At 42.4% G+C, this 19,697-nt stretch overlaps 1 protein-coding gene across 2 annotated transcripts; it reads right to left on the bottom strand.

Annotated features, from left to right (window-relative positions):
• Nucleotides 1-856: 856 nt before the first annotated feature.
• Nucleotides 857-18,721, bottom strand: ankef1a (ankyrin repeat and EF-hand domain containing 1a). 2 transcript variants are annotated; one of them, XM_012878109.3, is made up of 11 exons: nucleotides 18,532-18,721; nucleotides 16,845-17,052; nucleotides 16,231-16,392; nucleotides 11,998-12,197; nucleotides 11,729-11,878; nucleotides 7,784-7,907; nucleotides 6,650-7,475; nucleotides 5,391-5,617; nucleotides 5,062-5,198; nucleotides 1,639-1,797; nucleotides 857-1,467 (listed from the first exon to the last, which is right to left on the bottom strand). In XM_012878109.3, the coding sequence occupies exons 2-11, from the start codon at nucleotides 17,032-17,034 to the stop codon at nucleotides 1,276-1,278; spliced, it is 2,367 nt and encodes a 788-aa protein (XP_012733563.2). In that variant the 5' UTR covers nucleotides 17,035-17,052; nucleotides 18,532-18,721; the 3' UTR covers nucleotides 857-1,275. The 2 variants fall into 2 exon arrangements, with proteins under 2 accessions (XP_012733563.2, XP_021180023.2); XM_021324348.2 differs by having other exon boundaries at nucleotides 1,276-1,467; nucleotides 16,845-17,045.
• Nucleotides 18,722-19,697: the final 976 nt, after the last annotated feature.

Below are 19,697 nucleotides of genomic sequence, written 5' to 3'. Positions count from 1 at the left end.
GGGAAAAAAAAGATGAAATGCTCCATTAGGTATTCCCTTTGGTTAAATCCCTCGTTACGAGGATGTGCGAGGTGAAGGATGGCGTTCTTTTTTCTTTTTTACAGAAAGAGACCTCACATTGATGAATCTCTCTGCCTTGGAGAACTAGGGCAAACGAAGACATACTTGTGTAGTGGAATAAAATGTATGTATGATTCCATCTTTTTTTTTTTAACTAAACGTCTAAAAACGTCGTGAGCATCTGTATTCAGCACCCACATAGTCTTTTATAGTTAAGTAAAATCGAATCAGACGCCACCTTACAGAGTCCACCTGTGTGTGATTTAATAGGCCTCAGAGGGTTGAAGCAGCAGGGTTAGGTTATAATAAAATATCCCCAGCTTAGGACATCTCACAGAGCTCTGTTTAATCCATCATCTGGGAGTCGAAAGAACATGACGCACCAACTACCAGGACATGGCCACCCACCTAAACTACAGCTTTTCTCTTCAGAACGAACAGAAAAGCTGGTAAGTGTTGGAAGATAACCTGTTCAAGGCTGCAAAAGGCTTTGGGACTGGGGCGGAGGTTCACCTTTCAGCAGGACAACTCTGAGCACACAGCCAGAGCTACAGTGGAATGGTTTGGATCAAAGACATGTGTATAGTGTTACAATGGCCTAGTCAAAGTCCAGATTTAAATCCAATTGTGAATCTTTGGCTAGACTTGCTAGTAGAGACACGTCCAAATATACTTGCGGCTGTAATTGAAGTAGAGGTGGTTCTATAAGGTATGGACGCAGGGGGGATGGAGCTGAATTCTTTGGAATCTAAATACATTTTTATTTGTAAAACATATACAAATATTTATGTTCTCTTCCTTCTAGTTCACAATAATGCACTTTGAGTTGGGCTTTGATGAGGTCCGTCACATACAATTTGTAATAATAATAATATGGCATCACAAAATGTAAAAAAAACATGTAGGGGTAAAAATTACTTGGCAAGGGACTGTAAAACGGGACACCGTGTCGGCTTCTGTACTCAAACTGGAAGCTGGCTCACTAAGAGAAGATCCTAAAATCTAAATACAGAAAGACAAAAAGTAAAGAAACTTTTATTTTCACATGGTTCCTCACATTCTCATTATCTCAATAGGTTTGTGATTCAGCTGTTAAGACAATCCCACATCCCCACGGAGGACGGACAGCTGATCTCTCTTTTCATGCTATATGTCAGGAATAAAAAGAACATACAAACAGGCAACAATGATAACAAGATAAGACGACTAACATCATTATGACACTTGTCTCTGTCTCTGGCTTTCCTCCAGTTTAGTCCGTGGTTTTGTTATCTCCATAATCCTCGCCTGGAAGCGCTGGCTGAAAGGCATCAGCAAGTCATCAAAGTCCACCTCCAGGGTCAGGCGCTCCTTTCGTCTCTCTATGTTTGCCATCAGCTGGCTGGTGGTGGGCGGTTTACCCCAAACCTGAGACAAAAAGGGACCAGGGTGACGGTTAACAAGAGGCACAACACTAGAAGATATATCATAGGGCTGTCACAAAATGTACAAAACACAGATTATAGTCCTTCATTTAGTTTATGTGTAAAAGCTTGTTAGGCGTGTAGGCAGATGATACAGCAGTGTAACTAGACGTACGGTTTTTGGCACAAAGCTGACGTCCACCGTGTTAGCTTTTCCTGCAGTGATCCTGCTGTTATGCAGGACGACGCTCTGGGAATTAGTCTGTGTGGGGGTCCTCGCTGATGATGTCCCAGTCATGGTCCTGCTCTGCACAGCCCCCTGTGTGGTCGCCACCTAGAGGGATCGCCAAGAACTGATGTAAAGAGCCGGATCCGAAAAGGTCAAAAAAATAAGGCACGCACAGCATATTTCCCTTGTTGCTTTTAGCGTCTTCGCTTCTGAGAGCTACATCACCAATGCTGGGAAACAAATTATTACCTAGGCTGTTAATTAGTGGTGATAATGATTGTTTACAGAAATAAATGCAAGAGAGCTGCACTAAAGGTGTTTCTTGCCTGAAGACGAACAGTCTGGTTAGGTGCACTTCCTGGTGAAGCTGCGGCTGCTCTGACTCGCTCCACGCTTCGTCTTCACTGGCTCTGGGCTGAACTGCAGCTGAAGGCTGTTTGTCTGCGCCGGCATATTAACTAGGCCTAGCTTCAGGTGATTTGCATCGATTCCACGGAGTCCCTGCGTCAGCTACTTGTCTGCTCCAACGTAAATCACCTGCACAAGCTGCTCTCGGCTCACTGTTAGCGCTGACGCCTGCTTCTCTGACATTCAAAGCGGCGTTTTACTCCGGATTCAGGCTCCAACTATCCCTGCACAGCGCACCTCAATAATTAGAGTATTTTCAAAAATAAATATTTAATTGCATTGACTGAATTCAAAAAGTGAAACCCATACATTCAGTAAACAGCGAACAATATATTTCATACGGTAATCAGGTGATATCTGAAAACCAAAAAGTCAGGTTCTCCAAGAATAAGAATTTTAAAAAGGACCAATAAAAATGATTTCAACACATACGTTTTGTTTTGGCCAGTAGGATGTCAGGCACTGCTGATGAGACAGCTATCCCGCAGGCAGTCACTGACATTCTCTCCACAAGTAGGCATCATTACTAAAGACGTTTGATGTTCTCAGAGTGTTGTCTCTAATTTCAATATTGGAAAGTTGAGTGGAAGGAAAACGTGTGGTAAGAAAAGGGATAGCCGGAGCCTTCAGGGGATGGGGAAGCGATGCATATTTAAGAGTTTGGCCGAGCTTCTAAGGACCGGACTGCAGTCTGAGCTTTAAGAGCTCTCAAACAGCAAGGTATCCAAGACACGGGCTAAGACTGGAACTCTGGAACCAGGAGACAATGTCTGAAGCATCTTACCTGGGCTATAGAGAAAAAGAACAGGGGTCTCGTTTATAAAGCTTCCGTACGCACAAAATCGGGCCTGAAACTTGCGGACGTCAATTTCCACGCAAAAGTTGGGATCTAGAGAAAAAATAACTTGACAGGAAAATGCACGGCCCTCACGGTAACTCTGGACCAGGCGTACGCTCATTTTGAAGACGGGGGAAATTGGCCTTGCAGACGGTAAAGTGGTGAGTTGCAGCCAAACTGCATGAGGATTTTTTTTAATTTGTTTTATTTTTGCAGGAGTGGGGGCATTCCTCCTGCTTTGATTTCATTTTTAACGGGTTCTTTTAATGCGGCCAACATATGTGCTTTTACCTCTGATTTAGAAAATTAATGAACGCCTCTCTTGTAAAATGTTCCCAAAGTTTCTTTGCTTTTTCTCCGTGGTTGCCACATCACCATGGTGAAAAAAAAATGATCAGCTGATTAATTTATATACACATTAACAATCATGAGGGGCTTTGCATTGACAATTTACGGTTGAATCAGGGCGTACAGAGGGCAGAACATGAAGCGGAACCAGGTACGCAAACGTTCAAATACAGCTGTTCTCTAGAAGGGGAAATTGCGTGCTGGTGTGCGTGCGCATCGTTTTATAAATCTGAATCTTTTTGGCGTATACCATTTTCACTTTCTTGCCCTAAGTACACTTTTAGTATGGATTCTACGCAACATTTTATAAATGAGACCCCTGGACATTTTCTTAGTGGTTCAAACTTTCAGATGAAAGTCAATCTTGTATCTCATTTGGAGATCAAGGTCCCAGAGCCTGGAGGAGTAGTGACAGAATCCATGTCACTTAATGTCCAGAGTGAATTTTCCACAGTCAGTGAGGATTTAGGGTGTCATGTCATCTGCTGGCTTTGATCCACTGAGTTTTATGAAGGCCAGACTCAATCATTAATCAGGAACTTTTAGAGAAGCCCACGCTTCCTTCTGCTCACAAGCTTTATGGAGATGCTGATTTCATTTTCCAGCAGGACTTGGCAGCGACCCACATTGCCAAAGGTAGTTAACTGGCAGCAAATCGGCCTCATCTAAACCCCACAGAGACTCTATGGAGTAGTCAACTGGAAGATGAGAGACACCAGAGCTATCAAAGCACCCTGTGCTTCCTGGACAACTCAACAGAACCACAGGCTGAGCGCCTCCATGCCATGCTGCACAGATGCAGAAACACCAACAGCAAATTAAAACACTTGTCAGTGAGGCAACATTTCTGTATTAAAGATTGTTTTTTATTGGTCTTATGGAATATTCCCATTTTCTGAGAATCTGAACTTTGGTTTTCATTCTCTGTAAGCCAGCATCATCAGACCAAAACTTGAATTGTACAACCTTTATGTTGAAAGAATCTCCATATGACATTTAGCTTTAAATTGAATTAAGTTTGGTGAGATGCAGCAGCGTGTCCTCTCGATAGAGACAGTGTCACACTCAAATCCAATCCTTTCCCCCGAGGATTGAATTTAAATCACAAAACCCTTATCAGTGAAAATTACGAAGAATACTCCTTCAAACATTTACATCAAACCATTACAGGCCATGTAGAAACGGCTCTAAAGACTGCGTATAAAAAAACAACCTAACTCAAAAATCCCTACAGGAAGGATATTTTTGCAGCAGTATATTTTTAAAGGGGCAGCTCTACGTGATTAAAGTGTAGATAAGCAGGCCACAGAACATGTGTTGTTAGATAACGGGCTCAGAGCCACCAGCTAGAATTACATCGTGATGAAAAACAGATGAAGAACATTTCCAACCGTTCTATATCTACTCTTTTTGCTGAATTTTTTAAAATTGAAACCTATTTATTCACCCATCCACTGTGGATGTAGGTAATCTCTCTAATAAATGCCTGTCTAAAGCCATCAGATCCCAAAACAGGTTGGGAATGTCCTTATACTTTGTACTTAGAAGCCATAATATGAAAGAGTGCATCCTCCCATGCCGCATAAGGAAATAACCTTTTCAGCGCAATGCTTTCAAAGCCTTTCTGTCACGAAACATTTGCTAAACCATCAACACCAAACGTCACTGAGATACACGTCATGCACACATTAAACAGAAGACCAAAGAAGTTTCATGCCAGCCGCTTTAATGGTTTCCGTGTGCCGTGCTGTGAAGAGGCGGAGCTACTTGGGTACCTTCTTTTTGGCAGGTTTCTGTTTGCCGCCCGACTCTTTTGCTGCTTTGGCCTCTGGCAGAGAGCTCATCATGTCTTCTAACAGCTGCACTATGTTTGGATCTCCAAAGTTTCTGGCAATTTCCAGGCAGTTTTGTCCTGGGAGGAAAAAAGACTGAGTTGTATGAACGCAGTCGTTGGGTGTTTTCATGAGCAGAACTTGTAGGCATACACCTTTGGCTGTTATGAAATCACTATGCAGAAGAATACAACCTGTATCGACGCATTACAACATAAGTTTAAAGCACATGTTGTTCATCTAAACTACAGGCAGCTCGGACTGAGGCGGACCTTTCTTGCTCTCTGCATTGACTCTGGCCCCTGCCTTGATGAGGAAGTCCACACAAGAGAAGCTGGAGCTCTCGATGGCTCTCATGAGCGGCGTGCCTTCGCTGAGAGCCGTCACGTTGACCTCGGCCCCGGCATTCACCAACAGCTCGACTATTTCCAAATGTCCCCCGTGAGCCGCATGGTGAAGGGGCGTCCAAAAGAACTGGTCACACAGGCTGACGTCCGCCCTGTCAGATGCAGGTGGGAACTTGTTTTTAACATTTAGCATTCCAACAGTACTCATATTACTACAAAGTTATATCCATAATATTTAAGTTGAATTTTTATGCAATAGACCAAGGTATTGTGAGGGCTGCTTTGCACAGAGCAGCTCAAGCTTAGTCAAACTGGATGAAGAGTGTCTGGGAACAGCAATAGTTTAATCTTATCACAGAATCTTAATTTGATTAGACCTGGACTTGAATTGAGCTGTTTCCACACACAGATGTGCAGCGTCTAAACCGTTTCATTGTAGGCCAGTCTTTAGGGTCACTCCCCTGCAGGGTCCAACAAGCAATCTTACTTTTAACCACTTACTCTGCCCCTGCTGAAGAAAAGCATCCCTACATCTCATGTGCAGTGTCAGTTTTCAACCACACTGTTATTCATGTAGGATAAAAAAAAAAAAAAAAAAACAGCAAACTGGGGTTCTCATGGCTTTCTTTCAACAATGACTTCTTACCGCTCTTTCATAAAGGCCAGATTTGTTGAATCCACCTGAGCTGTGGATCTCTGCAGTTCCTCCAGAGTTACCAGTGATTGTCTGGGTAGGTTTGCAGCTGTATCGTCCCTCTTTTCAGATGATGGACTGAACAGAGCTATGTGAGATGTCCAAAGCTTGAGATGTTGTTTCATAATGTGATCCAGCTTCAAATGTCGCCAGGACTTCCTCCCTGACCCGTCTGCCAGGTCCTCTGGTCTCCGTGATGCTGTTGGTCTCTAACAAACCTCTAAAGCCTTCACAGATCGCCTGGATTTACACTGAGGGGAACTATGTGACTTCTGAAGGCAGTACGCTGCACTGGCTCTTATTTAGGGGCATCAGGCTAAAGTAGCCTAACCACAAAGGCACTGTGCTGGTCTATTACACAAAAGTTTAATAAAATACGTTTAGTTTTTTCTTACATGATAATAGCTGTCAGTTTGGTTTTTGAATTGAGAAGCCATGGAAATGGGGGAGAAATAAACTGAAACCTCGAGAAGAGCTGTCTGCTACTCACCCCTTGCTCAGAAGGTACTGGGCCATCTCGTAGTTGCCGCTGGAGCAGGCCTCCATCAGCGGGCTCTTGTAATATTCATCCTGAGCGTCCACAGGCACTCCCTGACTGAAGGCGAGGTCCAGAGACTCCAGGTCTCCGTTCCTCACACAGTAGTTGACATTGATGTAGATTTTGTTTGGCTTCTCGATGTACCACCCTGAGTCGTTGACTATGGGATGGATGGGAGGGTGGTCGTGGTCAAACCGGCGAACGTCTGATAAATTGTGGTACTTCTCGATCATGAAGTCAGGAGGGCCTCCGTCAGGCCGTCTGGGCTTGAGCTCTGGTACGAGGGTGCAAATGGGCATGGGGAGGACAAATCCCTTCTTCTTCTTCTTGCCCCCCTTCCCTCCTCTTTCTTTCTTCTTCTTTTGGGACACGTACACAGAAAGCCTGAACGGTTTCTTGATGTATTTGACGCCTTTGATGAAGTCAGTCACGTTGACGACGCCCTCTCCTTTCATGTCGTGGGCTGAGACGACCGTGTGCAGTTGGGCTAGTTCAACCGGAGCGTTTAGCTCCTCCAACACTGACAGAAAGGTCTCTGTGCTAACTGCGGCCAATTTGTCCCCGAAGGCTTCCCCTAATTCCGCCTCGTGCTCGTTTGACCAATCATGAAGGGTCAGGGCCCAGGGATCTGACATCAAGGTGCCACTGTTGGACTTGTTGCCCTTCCCAAATTGCTTCTCTGCTTTCCGCAGCTCCTTGGCTGCTGCTTTGTGACCGGAGTCTTTGGCAATCTGACGCGGCAGCAAACCTTCCTTGTTCTTCAGCTTAGGGTTACAACCTGAACACAGAGCAGAGTTCTATGAAAAATGAAAACACTCGGTCACATTACCTAATTTAATTTCAGACTGCGTTTCCAGCTGCATATTCCTGTTTGATTTAATTTCCTCTCTCCTGGCTCCACATGCATCAAAAGCAGAGATATAGGCTTGCAATCCCAACATACAAAAGGGCTATTCTTCATGCTGTAACTAGAACCCTTAAAGCTCTGGAGGACATGTCCAGAGACCTAACTTCTCTTCCAAGGAGGCAGAAATGCTTCAGTTTATTGCAATGAAATTTTAGATGCTTGGCGAGGTCACACAGTACCTCTCTGTGCTAAGAACTTGCAGGAGTTGGCATTGCCGGTGGCAGCGGCGTAGTGTAACGGCGTACAGTTATCCAGGTTAACCACGCCCATTTCTGCTGCGAACGATGACAGCACCTGAATGACCTGGAGGACGCAAAACATTAAAGAGTTACACTTCACAGATGACCAAATCGTGAACTGAAATGTAAGATCCTGGTTGTGGTACTGTAAGGCTGAGCAGCTTAACCTTTATGAGAGTGTTAGAAACGTATTAGTCTCATAAATACAACTGATCATTCTCATCATCCACAGGAAAATCCTATTGGACGATGGATACTCCTAACCTGGAAGTGGCATGGTTTCAATGCTTATAAGCAGGAATGAGCAGGTTTTGTTAATTTATCAAAACCACACTTTGATTTACAATCAGCAATTATTACATATAAGCAAGGATTATGTGTATCATTAACCACACTAAGGTCTGCTCTATAATGATTATTGGGGTGTTTGCAATCACATCCCACAAAGTACACACTGGCTATCTTGGAAGACCTACACTGAGCGTAACTATGGTGACACATGCAGGGACATTTGAAGCTGTTTGATTATTATTATTATCATTATATCAAATAAACATTTCAAAAGCAGTTAGAAGATTTTTTTTGTTGTTGAAGAAAATAGATCATATAGAAAAACATTTTCTGGAAAATACGCGCTTAGACTGCAGAATGATGCGTCAATAAAAATAACTACTTGGTGTAATCAGTGAAGAACACGACCAGCTTTCAACTAGTTGGTTAAGAAACGAGTCAGTGGCCTAAACAGCGGAAAACATGGCTGCTATCACCAGCGAGGTGACAATTCTCCTTCTCTTATCTGACTACTGGCACAATAGACTGGCACAATAGACTGGCACAATAGACTTTTCTTTATGCAAATAAACACGCCATTAATGTTAGAGTTTTGAAAACAGACACCAACCACACATTTGTAAATGAATTATTGGTAGTTAGACCTCAAACCCAAGCACCTAAACGGTAAATGGACTGAACTTATATAGCGCTTTTCCAGTCATGCTGACCATGGAAAGCGCTGTACACTAGAGCCACATTCACCCAATGGCTCTCACTAACGCACACACATTCATACACAATACACAGCTCGGTAGGCAACTTGAGGTTAATCGCCGTGTGACAAGGTGAAGCTGGAGTCAAACCTTCAACCTTCCAATTGCAAGACAACTACTCAACCCGTCAAGCCACTCTTCTCCTTCTTCTTCAGGAAACATGACAATAACTGCGGCAGAGCCTAACCTGATTTGAGATCATGTGAGCAGAGAGGGTGCGTAAAAAAACCCGGACCAACCCCCGCCTCCATTATATGCGATCAAATGTTCAATCTTATTTCTTTGTCTATGATTGTCCCACTTTACAACAGCTCAGAAACTGCATTTTGCTTAAAGAAAAATAAAACACAAGCCGCAGTGTCTGCTTTTCGATCTGCTTCAAATGCCCTACAGAGTGGCACACAGGAAGTTAGCTGGCGTGCTATTGCAGAAACCCCATTAACAGAGAAACAAAAACAAACCATTAAATGAACATGAAAACTAACTCTACATAAAAAGAAATTCCTCTAACTGGGAACGGCCTTCAGAACATGTTGTTTGTGCTTATTATTAAAGGGTAAACATTAATCAGAGTCCTGGTCTCTCTGGAGTTTGAAAACATTTCTTGTGGATTCATTTTTGAGTTGGGATGCCGGACATCGTTTTGAGAAGACAAAGTTTGGATGAGAAAAATATAAGGTCAGGCGGGATTTTGGGATTCAGCTTTTCTCTGCCTGCTTTTCCCATCAGGACCTGCCTCACAAGCAGAATGAAGAACACCGTGTTAGAGCTGCACAATGTCAGAAATTCTCGTTATGACGATTATATCGGTAAATTTTCTGGTGACTATAACGGATGTGATTTGTGCCTTTGTTCTTCGTTCCTCCACGTCTCGCCCATGTTTCCATCCCTCTGTGACCTTTAGCTTTTTGAACAATGTCAGTTGTGTCCAGTGTGAGCATCTGCTGCCATGAAACTCTGTCCAACTGGCTAAATATTATGTTAGCATTAAAAACGCAGATTCATGACACTTGGATGTTAGCCAACACTTATTGCCCTCCAACAGTTCCTTTGTGATATGAATATTGCAGACACTGATGCTGCAATGATAATACATACGCAATATATTGTGAAGGCCTTTACTTTGTTTGATCCGAATCACAGACTCCTGCCACACACTCCTGTTTCTCAGCTAAGAAAATGTATTAATCAAGTAATAAATTGTGTGTAACAGGTAACATATAGTATAAGTAAGTTTGGCAAGTACTCGTATTACATCATATCACTCACAGTCATACTTATTCATGCACTTCCGTCTCTTTCTCATTTTGTCATGTTACAACTACAAACCTCAATGTATGTTATTGGAATCTTCTGTGATAAAACAACCCAGAGTAAGGAACATATATGAGGTGAAAGGAAATGAAACATGGTTTTCAACTCTATTTATAAATAAATATCAGTGTCATTCTGATACCCTAAGTAAAATTCAGTGCAACCAATTGTATTCCAAAGTCACCAAATGATTAAACAGACTTTATCCGTGTGTAGTTTGATCTTGCTCAGATGGTTTCTGGCATCTAAGGTTTGTTGGAGAACATCATGAAGGCCAAGGAACATGGCAGACAGGTCAGAACGGATCCCAAAGTTTGAACATATCAGAGCTCTGCTCAATCTATCACCTGAAAATGGAAAGCGCATAACCCCTCTGCAAATCTACTAGGACATGGCCGCCCACCTAAGCTGACAGATTGGTCAGATGAGACTAAAACTGAACATTCTTGGCCAACAGGCAAATCACAATGTGTGGGGAAAGCTGACAGAACAGATCACGCAGAACCACTACGGCCACCATGAAACATGGTGCTGGCAGCATCATGCTGTTGGAGTGCTTTTATCCAGCGAGCAACAGAAACAGTAAAAGGCTGGTTCACATGGCAAGATTTGAAAATAGTCGGCCGGTTTTCAAAGCCTGAGAGACACCACACATAACAATAAAAAACCGTAGCTAGAACAGGTTTGCTCATAAAGTAGTGTCCGGTCAGACGGCGAGCAAAACACACCACACACAAACAGATTTCACTCGGGATCAATCAGAAGTCAGGTGAGAGATCTACACCTTCCCTCACCTTGCTTTCTGATTGGTTACACCTCACATTCAACAGGCTGCCTGCTCGTTTGTCCTCGGGGGACAACCCACACACTAGGATATCCAACATGTCCAACACACCACACGGCAGGAATATTACTTAACATTATTTTACAAGCCAACACTATAGTCAGGGGAAGGGGAAGAGTGGGAGAAAAATCAGGCTGATTATCCTGCCATGTGAACCAGCCTAAACAAGAAGAAGAATGGAGATTAATAAAAGGCCATCATTTCAAGAAAACCTATTAGAGGCTGCGAAAGACTTCAGACTGGAGTAAACACTACGACCAAAACAGTCAAAGCCAAACATACTAAACAGCTGTAATGGCCCAGTCAAAGTTCACCATCCATTTAAGAATGAAAACTGGTTTCTTCAGATGTGCAAAGCTGGTAGACATACAGCAGAATCCTTAGCTTTAAGGCAGCTGTAACTGCAACTTCATGTGCTGCTACTGAAGTACTTATTCAGGCTGAGCACAATGGATGGCCCCACTTTCAGATTTTTATTAGGAAATAATTCTGAAAACAATGTATCCTTTTCCTACCACTTTACAATTATTTGCCACACTGTGTCCCAAATAAAAGACATTGAGGTTTATGGCGGTAGTTTGCAGGTCACCATGGCAACGTTTAGGCAACCTTTCTACATAAGCTGATGTTTTCAACTGTGTCTAATATATAACAGAAGAAGTTCCAGTGGAGCTGCTGTACCTCAAAGGAGCCACTCAAGGCAGCATAGTGCACTGCACTGAAGCACTTTTTATCCAGGGCATTGGGGTTGCCACCCCTCCTGAGAATGTCTCGGACCACCGGCAGGGAGCCTGTCCTGGCTGCCTCCATCAACGCTGTCACACCAGTTCCCTGAGGAGAAGAACCCACACACACTCCATGTGTTTAAACACTTCCTTGGCCTTTTCTCCACCACTTAAAGAGTTTTTGTCTTGTTTTTTTTTAATTATTATTATTATTATTATTTGGACCTCATTTGTTGCATCGGGGTCTGCACCAGCATCTAGCAGGATGAGACACAGAGGGGTACACTCGTCAGCTTTTTCACACATCACGTTAAGGACATGAACCCCTTCCGCCGAAACATTGTTAGGATCAGCCTGGTTCTTCAGAGCCACTTGTAGACAGCGGGCGTGACGCTTGGTGGGGTAGTTGCAGTAGAACAGCACGCCTGAATCGCAAATGAGAGACAAAACGAAAATAAAAAAGGATACAAGTGTCATTTATACTTGGACCTTGTGAAAAAAAGAAGAAAAACAAATGTCATTTTGATGTTTTAACAGACATTCAAAGTCAGCCCTCACTATGAGTAAGGTGTTTTGAGACTCTCCCTGGCATTTTTTTGTCATTTAGCAAAACTAAAGTGAAAATATATGGAGACCAACATACATAATATGCAGTACAAATAATTATTTACCACATTCTTAGATCATACTTTTTCATGTGTTATCACATTGCAACTATAAACTTCATTGATTTAATTTTTTTTTGTAAAACAGCACAAAATAGATTACTGAGAAGTGGAGGCAAAACTATACGTGGCCATTTTTAATGTTTACAACATAAAAATCTGAAAAAACTGTGACTGCCTTTGGCTGCAGTACAGTTTGTGGAGTATGTACATCTAGAGTGTGACATGTTTCCATTTTTTTGGTATTACAGCTCAAGCTCAGTGAGATGGGATGGAAAAATGTGAAAATTTGCATCATTGTCCCTTCCACTACATAATGATTCACTACTGTGTGTTTTTCACGTTGTTCTTTTACAAGGCACTGTACATGTATGTGTAAAACAGCTGGTAAATGAGGACATTACACTAAACATGTACAGACCAGCAGGACATACAAGTAGGTATGTATCTACGGTACTACAGAAATAAAAGTACTCCTGTTTCAATCAGGTATACTTTATTTTTCTGTTTAAACTCTGCTTCCATGTGTCTGCTTTTACTGGAAGCACCTCTTCACTGCTTTTCCCACTCAGATTACTCCCTATACGCACACATCAAACAAATCATAACTTATGATCGCAGAGGTCAAAGAATGGGGTGTACTTAGAAATAATAATCAATGAGGAAAAAGGAACATGAATGACTTCTTTAATACAAATAATATGAGGTATGATCTGTCGGAGCTCAGTTTTGCAGGTCTACATCTCTGACGCTGGAAAAAGCCTTTGATCTGGTGCCAAGAAAAGATCAGGGGAGTGTGAAACACTGATGGAAACACAATAGAGTACTGTATTCAGAAGAGTGCTGGACCTTATCATTGATTCAGTGGTAACAAGCTATGTTTGGGTCATGTATGTGAAACAGGGTTGAACCGTGGTTACCTGACTCCGCCAGATAGATTTGCTCCGCATATCCATCTGGAAACCTTCCGTTGAAGTAATTTTGGGAAGGGGCGAAAATACTGGTTAGCTGATTGGCCTATGTTGGTGATAGACGGGCCAAATAAACCAATCAGATCAACGAAGCATATGACGTACTCGTCAACATGCTTCGTTGTCGCTCTGTTACGAGCGACGACGAAAACACAACCACAAGCCAAGCTACTCTTGCTGCTGCAGGTAAAGGCTCGTTAGCTCAGCAAAGAAATACTCTGTAATTCCGATAAAACTTGCTCGATAGCCGCGCTAACGCTAGTTTCATCGGCTGAAGCCGCCATGTTGTTTAGACTGAACTGTCGCGCTTCCCGTTGCGTCACACCTCAACCCGCCTCAAAGCCAACGCTGATTGGACGTTCGTTTGGTGAACGGCTCCAAATTTTCTTTAACGGAGAGTAGCCAGACTGATCTGCGAGTGAAACCTTGAAAGCTCGCGAGATCAGGATGGTCTCACGAGGCTAGAACCGTGGCACAGCTGTTAGCAATATCGCTCTGCAGTAACGAAGTCCTGATATCAATGTATATACCACTATTATATACAGTAATATCAACTCACAAAAAAGAAATGAGTTGACCATTTTGTTTCTAAGCTCTTGCAACCATTTTGCATGGAAAGTGACCTACCCTAATTTTAGACCTCATTTTGTGCGTATGCAAGCTTCGTGAATGAGGCCCAAAGCGTATTTGGAGCGTATTTAGCTCACACTGCAGACGTTTGAGCTTTTCTCTGGTTCGGTGGATTTTTATCTTGTTTGCACAGGTCAACATTTGCTCACACACCTCTTCAAAACTATCCACAACCTGCACTACTGACTAAAGGATGATCACTCGTCAATCGCTTCTTGATTCTGGTTTTATTATTTTCATTGAACAGTTATTTTAATAAAACCCTTAAACTAGCTGTTAAAACCAATGTCTCTCCTCCTTGCAAGTTCCTCTACAATTCAAGCGCGGCTTTCACGGAATAGGTGCCTACGTTTTTGGATTTGGATGCAATCAGCTGCTAATGATTTATCATTCTGATTCTTTCGAACTTGATAATTGCAAACGTGTGACTGACGAAACGCTTGAAGGAAAGACTCGGATGTGAATGGTGCGGTTTGACTGAACGCGCCTCGGGGGAGTGAGCAGCATCATCAGGTTACTGAGCAGGTTTCACATGAGAGGATCACCATGAGGGCTTGAACTGTAATTAGTTGTGGGGTTTGTGGGGCCTGACTCACATTCACAGTGACCTCAGACAGTAATACTTATGATCTCATACTATATAACAAAACAGAGCATGCAATAGAGTGTTTATATTGTTTACAAAAATCAACAGAGATCTGGATACACTGTAGTTGAGGCAGCCATTAAAACAAGAACAGCCTTAGGTTATCTCATGGAATTGTTTCTTTTTCTCATGAATATCTAAACAGAAGCACCATGCATGTTCATGAGATGTAAGGTAACGCAGGGCATTGAGCTGACCACACCTGACAAGAAAGGTCACATGAGAATACACATCTGTATCCAGCTACGTTCTCAAGGCTCTGAAACCAGATATTTATATACAGTCATAATCAATAAATTAGAATATGATTCAAAAGCTCATTTATTTCAGTAACTCAATTTACTAACCCCACATCTCCACAATGAATCCTGGAATAGTCTCATATTTCTCACCCATCTGATTAGAATGACACTGAAACATAACAGTAATCCTTAACATTTAAATGTATTATGAGTATCATTGGATTTTATTCAGTGCATCCATTGTGTGCGCACACTTTCATTATGCTTCAATCATCCATGGATATTACGACAGTACATAAGAATTTAGGACCATCGTAGATAAAAGAAAATAAATTATTGGCCAGGGAGGAGTAAATTCTCACAAAAAAAAAAAAAAATCAGAAATTTCTAGACTAATTTGACATATTTTCTGATGTTAAAAAGTTGTACATTTATGGGGGAAAAATACTACTTTCCATGAATAAAAACGTAAATATGCTATGTTAGAACAGGTATATCCAAAATTTCCAATAAAATAACTCAGAAACGTGTTAAAAATGTGATTTTAATGTTATTTAAGATTTTAGACTTTCTGGAACTTTTACAAGGTTTTAGACCAGAATGTAGCAGGGTAAGCAGGAAACATCTGCTTGGTAAGTCAAGATATTGCTTGATTGTGAAAGTGCGCCATCGTTTTCGGACATGTATCCCAGGCCAAAAATGGGTCTCCAGTCCCTGGCACCGTTACTCTGGGGGTCACACACTGAGAAGAATGGGAATCCCTGGAGTAGATAAAGCCTATAGCTAACATCTACAACCAATAGCGATGTCTGGAGTAGCCTTGAGCTCAAGCTTATTTAAAACTTTTGCACCATGTTCCAAAGTGGCTCTTTACCATAAAACTACCATTTAAATCAATGCTACCATTTCTGAAGAATGAGGGGCCACAGTTCAGCCAGATGTTTGATAATGGTACCTATAAGACAATCCATATCTTGTGGGCATTCCTAATTGTCCAACAATAAATACATTTAAACCTCTGCATCCAGCTGTTTAGAAACAACGATTGAAACTGTCAACCCAGAAGAAAAGCAGCAGGTAAAGAACATCTCTAAAAGTCCAAAACCAATATGGCTTCCATAGTGCATTAACTATATATACCCCCTGTGACACGAACGACCGTGAGCGTCTCTCCACCTCTTTTTTTCACCGTTCTACAACCTGCGACCTGTGTCCCCGCTAACCTGAATCAACGCTCGTGCTGTGTGAAACTTTTACTCCAACTTTTTACTCCAACTATCGCCGTTCCCGCTATATGTGCGCACCTTTGCCCTCGGCGTCCACCAGCCTCATGTCAGGCTGCTTCTGGAGCAGCAGAGCAAAAATCTCCTCGTTCCCCATCTCGGCGGCCAGCATGACAGGCGTCCGGCCCCGCAGGTCTTGGACGTCGGGATGCGCGCCGAGGGAGAGGAGGAGGTCAACAAGGTCTGTGAGGAGAAGGCACAGAGACACTCAGACGGACGTGGAGCTGAGAGGCCGCGCCTGTAGTGGAACTGTTCCTGTGGAACAAACACAGGATGATTGGATGTTGAAAAGAATCCATGGTGTTGCTAGTCTGCTGCCACGTTCTCCTGGTCTGAGGGCTAACATGCATGTCTCTGCTCATTCCTTTGTACCGCAAAACAAACTAATCACGTAGTGTAGAGTTTCTGAGGTTCTACACGGTGAATCAAATTACCTTAATATAATAACTACAACGTTTCGGTTATATATAAATAGAAACGGCGCAGCGTGATTGCTTTTGGATGTCATAAAACTGAACTCAATAAGACACATTTTAAAAATTCACATGGTGCTCGGCCGTAAAAAGCAACCCGAGTCCTTGTTTGCACGAAAGGGCTCATTTATTATCAGCCAGGGCAGGAATGAAGGCCATCACCGCTATTTTTGGTTGAAACTGCCAGATGAAGCACCCCCAGGCCGTCCCGTGGCTCCTTGAGGTTAATGAGGTTCTTCACGCCAAGCTTCACCATCTTCTCTATCTCCGCCTTCTCTCCTTTATGGACCCACTGCAGCAGGCGGTAGATCTGAAGGACCTCCAGGCGGTCCTGTGCCAACGTGCAGCTCATTCTGCCGTTCCCTGCGAGCTTGATGGAAACATTTTTTAAAGAAAAAAAAAAAGGTGCAGATGAGACTCCCAGCGGCTGGGTTAACCTGAGTGGCTGAAACAAAAGCACACATGTTGTTGCAAAAGCTGCTAACGCCAACATAAAAGACTTGATGAAACTTCCCAGTCCTGCATTACTTCTTATGTAGTTTCTAAGTTAGTGGAGCTGCAGTGTTCTTAACATAGTTTCCTACAATTTATCTTAAATGCAGAAGAGATAATAAATCTGTCAGCACAGGACAGGCTTGATCATTTATTTAAGCACAAGAGCCAGATTTTTAATATCTATTTATGATAAACTGAAAGGGATTCAAAATATATTTAATAAGTTCTGGAATTTTAGAAACGACACGCGCTACACTTAGCTTTGTGTTAAATGATAATGCCCTTTAGTAGGATAAACAAAGCATTTTAGAAGCTAAGGACGCTATTTCTTTTTAGCTTTTGGGAGCCTGTTCTGGTGCAGCAGGAACAATTCTGAGGCGTGCACAGTGTTGTGATCCCAGCGTGGCTGTCTAACCAATGAGAGAGCTGCGTACGTTTGAGGAGCAACTGTGATTGGTTTAACTTGGTTGTCAGAGTGCTCAGGGACATATTGGATTTCTAATTGTAAATGTTACATTTGAAATGGTTGCATTTCTTTTTTAGCAGCTCTCCTGGTCATCCTTAAATATTGGTTAATAAATAATATGGGATTTAGAAATTGGGGTTGGTGTCACCATTTGGAGTTTTTTTTTTTTAGATATGATATTAATTTAGGTTAATGTTGTTGATTATTTTTCTTGTTGTTTTCTTCTACAGGTCTTGTCTCATAGTTCTATTTTCTCTGTTGGTTTTTTGTTTAGGAGTTTCCTTTTTATATTATTATATTCTTTAAATAATTTCTATTTAATGCCTGTCACGTTTTGTTGTTTTGGTTAGATTTATGTCATCATCTCTCTGTCCGTGTCTGGGTTCTCTGGGTACTCCAGCGGGAGGAAGACTAACAACTGTTATGTTGTTTAGTGGACCTAAACTGCTCTATGTGCCTCTCCGCAAATTACCGCTGGACGCAGGAGGCTGGACGCAGCCCACCTTACGCTGTGGTCAAGTGGTCTTTAATTCAGGGGGACGTGGGTTCGAATCCCGGTTGTGCAAGAAAGGACATAGTCTGTGTGCAAGTTTACCCCTGAATAATGGAGCAGCTGAAAGGGCTCAGATTCTAAGCATGACTCTGTATATTTTTGTTAAAAACATTTTGTTATGACAAAAACGAAAGCTGCATTATTCCGTATTAACACAAAAAGAAAAGGTTCAGCGTGAGTAAACCAGCTCTTAACCTAAGCACAAAACAGACATGTTGCTTATCAAATCATTTCACTTACAAAACTTTCTGGTGGGAGCATTTAAACGCCGCGTCACGGTATAAAAGAGTAAAACATGGAGGTTAGGAGAGCTCACAGAGCTCTGAGTGACCCACCTGCGCTCAGGGCGGACAGACAGGTTAGCTAGTTGTTACCCCCTCTGGAAAAACTCTGCTCATCCACAAGCCAACGCTTGGTCCCGCTTTTCCTTCACTGGCGTTTCTGTCCAAACACCAAACCACAACCTTTCACTCGGTGTGAGGGGAAGGCTGTGCTTTGTGGGGAAGGGAAAACAAAGTGGTCTCCATGGCAACGCGACACGCAGAAATCCCCGCGTGAGACGTCGGGGCTGCGTCGCAACCGCGAGGAGAACGTGACCCTGGAGAGGTCATCAGTGAGCGCTCAGGTTTCAAAAAGAAAAAAGAAAAAGGGGGTGAAATTAGTGCTTTCAGTAAAAGTAGAGCTCGAGTCTTCCTTGGCTATTTCACCTGCACTATTTACTTCCATGACAAGATGTAAAAAATAATAATAAACCGTTTAGGAACTTTTTCCAATTATAGCCCGCAAAAATCTGCAGAAAAATACACAGACAGAGAATGATGTGCCTGCATTTGTATGCACCCCTTAAATCTATACTTTTTTAAAATGTATTTTTGGGACAACGCTCAGAAAAGCCAAAGCTCATGCTTTGACACGCTCAGTGTCAAAGCATGACACTGCCAATGCTATGCTTAACTGTGTGTGTGTGATGTTTGATTTATTTGTCTAGTGTTGATCCTACACAAACCATACTTTCTGGAAATATGATCAAAAAGCTTTAACCTTGGTTTCATTGGAAAGCAACACATTTTTCCACATGCTTGCAGGAGACTTTGAATGTCTTTTTTGCAAAAAAATAAAAAATAAATAGCCAGGCTAAAATCTTTTGATTCAAAAGAAAAATCTTCTGTCTTGTCATCCAACAATTTAGCCCAGACACATGAAGAATAGAGGAGATTGTTGTACAAAATGTTCTACAGGACAAAAAAATAAAAATCTGATGCACTCTACCATTGTGGCATTGATGAAAGAAAGCCGCTGTTAAAAGAGCCCCTGTTTAGAGTCTAACACAAGCCGTGCAGGGGACACAGCAAACATGTGGGGGGAGGTGCTCTGATGATCAGACGGCACTAAACAGAACTTCATGGCCTGTTGGTGGGGGAAACTATTACGTTGTGGAAATACTGTTCTGCAGGATAGACAGGCTCCTCTCCTGTGGAACAAACTCCTTTTCTACTTTTAA

Source organism: Fundulus heteroclitus, chromosome 15 (genome assembly GCF_011125445.2).
Source record: "Fundulus heteroclitus isolate FHET01 chromosome 15, MU-UCD_Fhet_4.1, whole genome shotgun sequence".
Classification (NCBI taxonomy): Eukaryota; Metazoa; Chordata; class Actinopteri; order Cyprinodontiformes; family Fundulidae; genus Fundulus; species Fundulus heteroclitus.
The sequence above is the reverse complement of the archived record's forward strand: the minus strand, read 5'-3'. Positions and strand labels throughout refer to the sequence as shown.

Excerpts from the sequence above, each read along its gene's own strand:
- ankef1a (XM_012878109.3), bottom strand. The coding sequence starts at position 17,034 with ATGAGCTGCACGTTGGCACAGGACCGCCTGGAGGTCCTTCAGATCTAC. Across the intron at positions 7,908-11,728 it reads CCTTGAGTGGCTCCTTTGAG|GTCATTCAGGTGCTGTCATC; the intron begins GTACAGCAGCTC and ends TGCGTCCTCCAG. Across the intron at positions 7,476-7,783 it reads CAAGTTCTTAGCACAGAGAG|GTTGTAACCCTAAGCTGAAG; the intron begins GTACTGTGTGAC and ends CTCTGTGTTCAG.